Raw genomic sequence first — 8,900 nt, 5'->3', positions numbered from 1 at the left:
TATTGTTATTATTATTATTATTATTATTATTATTATTATTATTATTATTATTATCATTACTACCATTATTATTGTTATTATCATCATCATTATCAAATTATTATCAAATTATTGGAAACTACACAATGCAAACAATATGTCCAGCTTAAATGACTTAACTCCACACTCATGTTTGATGTCATATCACATACACCTTTCTCAGCTTTGTACTTCCATTACCTTTATCAAAGGAGTCAAATACAGTAAGTGGGACATCTTCTTCAAGAGCTATCATACTTTGTGGCTGAGTTTTGTTACACTAAAGTATTAAAGTCTGATGAAGGGAAGGGAATCTCTACAAATGGTACATTTCATGTGGCTTACCACACAAACAAGCACAAATCAATGTCATTCTACACACACAGATGCTGATAATGTAAAAACAAAACAAAACAAACAAACACATGCTTGACACAAACAAACAAACACATGCCTTACCTTTTCAGAGCAACTGCTGAGCATGCTGATTATACTGAGACATACGGACTGTACAGAGAGGGCTGGGGACCAGTCTTCCGTGAGAATTGATAGACATATGTGGCCATTGCTGTATACATGTGGATGTACTGGGATGTTGGTGCCAGTGAACACAACCTGTGGGTTTGTTTGTTTGTTTCATTTTCCAAATCAAAAACAGACAAACAAACAAACAAAAAACAAAGAAAAATACAATTTAACATATATGCACGAATTACATAAAAAGTAGATAGCTTGAAGAGACAGCTTGTACTGTATACCTAGTGCTAACTGCCAATTGTATTTGAGACACTGGTGATGTGCCTTCCATTTTGAAGTAAAAATTCAGAATCAAATAGATCAGAAGCTAACAGTTTGTGGTTACTACCACGAAAGGTTGTGGAGTCATGGGACTTGTTTAGAACACACTAAGATAAAAAAAAAAGAAGTACTAACGAAGACTGAATAGATGTGACACAAACAACAATACATTAATTAATGCCTGAATTAGCCCTAAAACGGCTAGCTATGTGTACATTTTGCCCTGCAAGTCTTTTTTTTTTTTTAAATCTCAAACATGTAAACATAATTTCCGACAAACATTGCTAGGTCATCATATATAATATGCATGATCTCTGTCTACACATAAACATGACAATAGACAGAAAAAATTTCTTCAAACTGAATGGAGAACACTGCATCAATTAAGTTTAAGGCAAATTTCTGCTTCCTTATGACAAAGGAGTTGACAAATTAACATTATATCAATCAAAAGCAAATTTCATCCCAGACAAAAATGTTTTGCATGAACAAGCATTCATTTGCATACATTCACAATGATTGCCCTTGCCTTCTCTTTGAAGGCTAGCAGTTGTGGTAGACCATGAGATGGAAATCACAAAAGTAGTAATTAGTAACGGTTCAACTAGTCTCCTTCAAATGTGGAACAAATACTATTTAGGCTGCTACAGTACATGTACTAGTTGACAATGTGAGCACTGAGGAAATGTTATTTGCAATCTTCATGAATTGGAAACTTTTGACAACAAGGGAAGATTTAAAAGATTTGTGTGTGTGCTTTCTTTTTCATGAGCATACTTGTAGCACTTTCCCATCGCACTTCCTGTTTTCCTGTTCATCAGTAATATTGTGTTGCACACAAACCCTATCATAGCAGAACATGTTTATGTGGTAATATATAATGTCAGTGTATGGGTACAAGGGCCTGTGTAAAAGGAGGTATGACTGTAGATTAGTCTAAACCATCCACTTTGGTGTGACGGCCTTCTCCTGAAGGAGAAGCCAGACTATATCTTTAAATCCAACAGTACAACAAGAGATTCACAGCTCAGAAATTATGTAAAAATTATTACAATTGAACATTCCATTCCTATTGAAACAAGTGACAGAATAACCAGCTCCCCCAAAAATCACACTTGAGAGAAAGAGTGCACTCAAGCATAATGACTCACTGTCATATTACACCTAGACCAAAAGGGATTCAACCACTTTACAAAAATTCTCACAGTACCCTGAAACTCGGCATATTCTCATTGAGCCTGTGTATGCTACTATCATTCAAAAGTGTCAGCACTATTACACTGACGGCTGCACTGACTGTTAGAAGTGTTTTCAGGCATATTTTTTTGTGTCAAGTGGGTAGGGAAACAGGGAGAAGTGTCACTGAGTATAAAGAGCTTTTCGGTAATAGTTACACAGCTTGCATCAGCAGTAACTTTTCTGTTCTTTTTCCTCACAGACATATTTTCAAATAAAAAGTTTCTGTTTCATCCTTTGCTAAAAATATGCATTTCATCTGAACTGTTCAAAAAACAACTGAAAACTCACTTATTTCGTTTAGCTTACACTGTTCAGTAACTGTTCCAGTGGTATATTAGAATTATACCGTTATGATGTGTGGTTTGCCACTTTCCAGTTGTAACTTTGTTTCATTATGTACAATTGCATGTAAAGCGCTTTGAGAACCTATTTTGTGTTGAATTGCGCTATATAAGAACATTATATTATTATTACTATTATCATTTCAAGGATATCAACCATGGGTGGTATTACACTCGTTGCCAAAGATTGCTGTGCGATACAGATCATGGCCAGAATGGAAAGGGTAATTTAATTGGTCAGTGCGACCCTACTCTGCAATATAAGCCTGATAATTTGGAGTCGCCTTAATCTGGGCTGCCTTGATGCTGCAATTTAATTTGACACTAACTACATGAGTGCACCAGCTACATCCAGCCTTTACCATCCAAATTATCATATGTTGTATCAGCCTGTGGCATTCCACTACACATATTAAAGGCATAATTTACCATTTGCAGATGAAACAAAAACCCAACATTAGTGCTTTAAAATAGTTCTAAAATGAGAGTTAGGGATAGAAACAACCACTGTAAAAATTTGAACCCGTATAATTGATGTTAAGTATTGTTAAATACACAAAATGTGAACAATAGTTATAATAAGAATGCTTTCAGACTAAACCGTATACAGTTATGGTTTATTGAGAAAAATGCTGATATCTCCTCATATTTTAGGCTTTATTGCAAAAATTTTATGTGGTAGGATGTTTCGTGATACAACAGACCTACACATATGCATCAAATGTGATATCTTGAACATTTTGAAATCACTGCTCCCAAAGGTAAACTGGACCTTTAAGTCCATCACGGTTTGAGAGCAAAATCTTGCTCCCATACAATTATTATCCAGGGTCCCATTTTATCAAAAGATGAAATTGATTGTAAATTCCCTTACCACACAGGCTGCCATAGCCTATGATAGAAATCAACTATATAATCAATTAAATAACTCTTCATAAAACAGGGTCCAGATTATATAATCTGCAACTGTGCCATTTAGAGCAAGTTTCTAATGTCACAGTGTGCAGTAGTACTTTGTGTCAATTTGGAAGGTATAACACTGCCTCATATTGAGTTTGCGGTTGTTTCTGTGCTGTAATTGTACATTTAATGTCACATATCCGTAATTTAAATTCACTATGTACAGGTACAGGCTTGATGAACTACGTGGAGTTTGTAGTTAAAGATGAATGGATATAATACAGGACATACCTATCAAATTTTTACAAACACATTGGGGGAGGGGGAGTAATAAATGTTTGTTGCTACAGTGCATTAACTCTTTACAACTATTCATAAACACTTCATCATTCACTATTGCTAGGACAGGAGGCTCAGCTTAGTGATCTATGTGTGTGTGTGCTGGTGTATGTGGTGTGCCTTGGTTTGAAACTGAAATTGCTTTAAAAAAAACAAAAATGAAATACTGTATGGCATGTACTACACTTCGTCTGCAAAACTAAAACTTAAAAAAATATATGGTAACCTCTCCTGCCAGTAAGACAAGAATTATCTCAAGTTTTGCAAAATGAGTGACTACAGAAAGAAAAAAAAAAAATGAACTTACTTAACAAGTGGCCTGAGCCTGGTGAAAATAGAAGTTTGAGGAAAAGTGGAAAAAACAAAGAAACTTGACTTACCTCTGGTGAGTCAAAGGGGTATTTATTGCTGAACTTGAATTGTAGTTGGAACTTCTCCCCTGCATAAATGGAGTTGGGTGCACCATCGAGATCTACCAGCCACCTGTAAGGGAGAAGAACGGTATGTTTGTCAACGACATGTGGTTTGATGCTGGGAAAGGTATGGGCAGGATGCTTGCGTGGGGGTGTAGGCAAACGTAGTTCGTGGACTAAAATGGCACCACAAAATTGATAGACCTCTTCTAACACTGACTTGCCTGACAACTCAGAACAACAGGACCTGTTCTGGACATATCTGATTATCTAAAATATCATCTATCTATCGTGCAATTGTCTAATTGTGATTTCTTATCAGATTATCTCAAATTGTCAAAAGAAAAACATATTATGGCAAGAAGCTGATATTGAAAAGCAATGAGCTTCATATGGTACAGTCTATACTACAGTTTTGTACCTTGATTATAGGGCAGTGTTTACAAGAATCACTTTCAGAACGATCAGCAATGAAAGCTTTGATCAGGAAATATTTCGGCAAAATTAGAGCTCCTATCTACCATCCATTCCTCAAAAAGCAGCAACAACAAAAAAAAACAAGGTAAGCAATTACACAAAAAGGGAAATGATCTGCCACTTCATTTAAGAAGAAAATGAATAAATAAACATTATATAGAAATTTTTAAAAAAATATAAAAAGTCTGTGGGTTGGTCAGGCAACTGAATATACAATAGTACAGAGTTGTGCTTGGCTAAAACTACCCAAACAGTATACACTGGTGTACACTGAGTCACAATTTCTGGCTGATAAACTTCTGGCCTGGACAGAAATTTGATAAGCCCGAATTCATGACTCATCATTGGTATTTTTCTGTTCTAATCAGAGCTTACTGCAGTGTCTGTACTACAGTTAAAGATATTGTTTACCATTGGGAGCAGTGATTTAAAGAATGTTGTAGTTATCATGATACAAATGTTTAGGTCAGTTGTATCACAAAATATCCTACCGTATATAAACATTTTGCAATTAAGCCTTAAATATAACCTTGGAGATGTCACTATTTTTCTCCATAAACCATAACTTTAGACAGTTTATTCTGGAAACAATTTTATTTGAACTACTGTTCACATTTCTTTTGTACAATACTTTTACTGATACATTTTTACATTGGTTGTTTCTATCCCAACTTACATTTTAGAATTATTTTGAAGATGGGTTTTTGTTTCATGATCTGCAAATGGTAAATAATGTCTTCTAGAACCTTGTGATTGTGTTTTCATTGCTCAATACTGGCACATAAAGCTGACTTATCAGTCAAAGCACACGCAGATTAGATACTTACGTGAACAGTGTATTTGTAACTGACTTTTCATTGATTTTGATACCCGGCGGTGGATCTTTCTGTATTTGTAGCAGCTCTTTGTGTAAACGTTTCTGAAAAATAAACACAGATTGTGAAGGAAAACAAAATTATGAATGAATGAAAACCAAAACAAGGTTGATTTACAAATAAACACACATACAATGTAGCAATGCTGCCCCCTCCCCCCCCCCCCCCCCAAAAAAAAAATACAACTGTTTAGAGGTAGGGAATCCCATTTGCATGCCTTAAATGAAGAGTTGTATAAATACAGTGGTATGTTGACGAGAGTATCATTTTAGAAACTCCCATAAAGTATTGAAAGTGGAAGGTAACATTTAGTACATTTTTATTGACCGTTAGATTTTGAATTGAATTTTTTTCGGGGCTCACCTTAAATTCCAGTACATTACTAGGCTACCTTTGCAGACCCATGCACTGCATGTGTGTCCATCATGTATATTTTGTGAAGAAAGTTCATCAAAACTTACAAACATTTCTATATACATTCTTGTCACACATTCTCAGCTTTTATACTTTTAGATTTGTGTTTATAGATAAAAATATACAGAAGACTGCAACAAAAAGGCTTAAGTGTGGCTGACACACAGAACTACTGAGTAGTTGAGTTTTGTGCATTATTCAAATTGTAGATAACTGTTGACTTCCAAATTTCTCAGCAGTGGCCTAAACAAGTCCCCTGAGGTTCATATTTAATGTTTTGCTGCATTTTGGGAGGTCTGTAAAAGGTATCCCCTACCTTTAAGCTACTGTCCCAATTTCAATCGGTACCTTAGTTCTGAAGCCAACACCTAAATGTTGATACTTTGTCAAACTGATCTGTACCATAGCTCTGAAGCAAACACTTTGATACTTTGTAAAACTTCTCTCTGGAAATTGCTATCAAATCATTTACCTCCATTTGTAGACCCTGTGTTCAACACTTAACACACAGTCAATTCTGTAGAACCATAAAAATATTGATTGCTTCAAGGGACATTTTCAAAAAGTTTGCCCAAATATGGTTAAAACTACATGCTCCTTGACTTCATCTCAGGGAAAGCTGCACTGCTGAGAAATCAACAAGGGCAAATAGTTCTAACTGTGACAAAAAAAAAAAAAAAAAAAAAGAGAAGCAGTTAGCATTTCGTTTTATATGTACTGCATCCCATATCAGATATTCATGCTAAATTAAGGTACTCAAAATAAAGCCGTTGTCCTACTGGTCAGAGAAATTATCTTAAAAGTATCATTTAATAATGTGCAAATATAGATAGGCCTACATGTTGTACATAGTGTACATGTACATGCAAGCAAGATACTTCCACAGTGAGCAACAATGTGCAAAAAGATATGCACACAAGATAGACTTGTAAACAATGCACATCTTGAAAAAACCCCTAGATGACTGCCGGGCAGCATAGCGAAAAGTACTCACTGCACCTCTGACCAAGCAGAATTGAGGTTTCATCAAATGAGTTGCATTTCGGGCTACAAAATTTGAAGGTTGTATGCATGCTTTCTGGTGATTCGACTGCATGGCAGCATGCTCTCTTGACCAAAAGATCGGTCTTATCTTGTCAGGGGTACATTCTGCGGAGACTGCGTTTGGCTTCACAGAATCCCCTTATACGGAGGAGAGTCGTACATGTAAATGTCAAAAAATGATTAAAAAACTCCTCCGCACAGACAAATTTTTATGTCTACGTACACTCGTGCTGATCCAACTCGGCTAGCATGTGTCTGTACTGTAGGCGATTGATGTGTACGTGTGTGTTAGCGAGTCTAATTTGCAAACACATGGTACAGGTGTATATGTTTTACATGTAATCAGTGGTCGAATTTTGGACAGGATTATGGTTGACTTGAATTATGGGTGGATTGCTTGAAAGTCAATGTTCAGCTCACCGATTGTCAGAGAGATGTTTGCCCACATCATATGTTGGATATCCATTGCAATCCTACATTGTATGTGATCAGCCATCAGGTTTATTACATGGACATGGTATGAACATGCCATGAATTTAACTGATGAATTAGTAGTGGTAGATATTGTGCCAGTATGTTCTGCAGTTAAATTCTGCAGTTAAATTCATGGCATGTTCATACCATGTCCATATAATAAACCTGATCTGATGGCACTGCAGAACAAATATTTCCATTCGCTAATAGATCTAACTTACATTGAAACATGGGAGTGAATATGTTCAGATGCATTCTCAACTGCATAGATGGTGATGGCTACAATTAATTTTACGAGTAACAAAAACACGGAGCTCCTGATTTTATAGTCCAGCCCTATCCCATCCCATGATGATCCTACCACCCGGCCTGCGCCTACCCGGCCACGGCCCAGCCGAGAAAACGAACAGCTGTCTGCCCGGGCGCTGGCCGATCATTTTCACTGCACTGTCTGTAAAGTCATGCTAAACACTGTCAGGCGAGCGAAGGTCATCTGGCATATCAAACACACAAGAAAGTAATAGTCATAGGCAATACGGATCAGCCAAAATGAACATATTTTTGCACTTCTATCAGAGGCCCAGCCTTGTAGCTTCAGTAAAACCGGGAAGAAAGAAGAAACAAGAACAGACGACAGAGGAATTACAAAGCAGCAGAGTACTCACCTGTGACGCCATATTTACATCAGAACGTCCGCAATTATTATTGAAAGAGCACCCTCTATCGTCTCGTGAAGAATTAATCGACGGATTCGGGGCTGTCGAACAGGTGGACTGGTACGAGTATTAGTATACCGGCACATTAATGCTTCGTCTATCAATTCATTAATATTGATGATACAGTTTGGGTTGAGATAAGGGTTCAGGTTTTGAACTTTTTGTATTTCTTTCTCTTATTTCTTTTAGATAATGAGAAACCTCATAATGCAATGAACATATATTTTACAAAGAAATTCAAGTTTATTTGATGAAAGTAGGTTTTGAAATGACTGAGATATGAGTCTTTATTAGGATCACTTTGTTTTACCTTGTGTTTAGATACTTCAGCCCTATCAAAACTGATTTTCATCATAAACTTTGAATTCGTCTTATAATTGTATACTCTCTAACATGTTATTATGTGGTTTCTAAGTATCTCACAAGAAGTTAAAAGCTGAATCCTCACCTCAACATAGGTTCTGCATTCGACCTCTAATCTGACCCGTTACATGTACAGCGTAAACTGAATTTATTATTGCCATGATTGCGTGTTGAAACGAAAAATTATAGTTTTACCCTCGTCAGTAATAACAACAAATTACGATATTCACGCATAAACCATCCAATCAATGTGGAACTGTATTCGAAAATGATTCGAGTTTAATTGATTTCCTCCCTTTGGAACCCTATAAAGCCCATGGGTGGGGGGGGGGGGCACATTGTGCCCCCTATCATATTTTCGTTTGCCACTCCCACACCCTTTACCCGATTTCGACCAAATTTGGTGACTTTTCCTAAAATCTTATTGTGAACATTTGAATATATAATTTAGCTATGTACGATATTGTTGGTTGCCATGGGAACCGTAAA

At 36.3% G+C, this 8,900-nt stretch overlaps 1 protein-coding gene across 1 annotated transcript in view; it reads right to left on the bottom strand.

The window, feature by feature from the left end:
- The window catches only part of LOC140234161 (ubiquitin-conjugating enzyme E2 W-like), a 21,317-nt gene extending 13,301 nt beyond the window's left edge, over nt 1–8,016 (bottom strand). Inside the window, exons 1-4 of the mRNA XM_072314234.1 lie at nt 7,998–8,016; nt 5,353–5,444; nt 4,016–4,118; nt 478–633 (exon numbers count right to left, since the gene is read on the bottom strand). Of these exons, the coding sequence (XP_072170335.1) occupies nt 478–633; nt 4,016–4,118; nt 5,353–5,444; nt 7,998–8,009 (363 nt within the window). The 5' untranslated portion in view covers nt 8,010–8,016. The remainder of the gene's footprint in view (nt 1–477; nt 634–4,015; nt 4,119–5,352; nt 5,445–7,997) is intronic.
- Between the last annotated feature and the right edge of the window lie 884 nt (nt 8,017–8,900).

This window comes from Diadema setosum, chromosome 10, assembly GCF_964275005.1.
Source record: "Diadema setosum chromosome 10, eeDiaSeto1, whole genome shotgun sequence".
Classification (NCBI taxonomy): Eukaryota; Metazoa; Echinodermata; class Echinoidea; order Diadematoida; family Diadematidae; genus Diadema; species Diadema setosum.
Note: the sequence above shows the minus strand (reverse complement) of the source record. Positions and strands in the feature narration are given on the sequence as shown.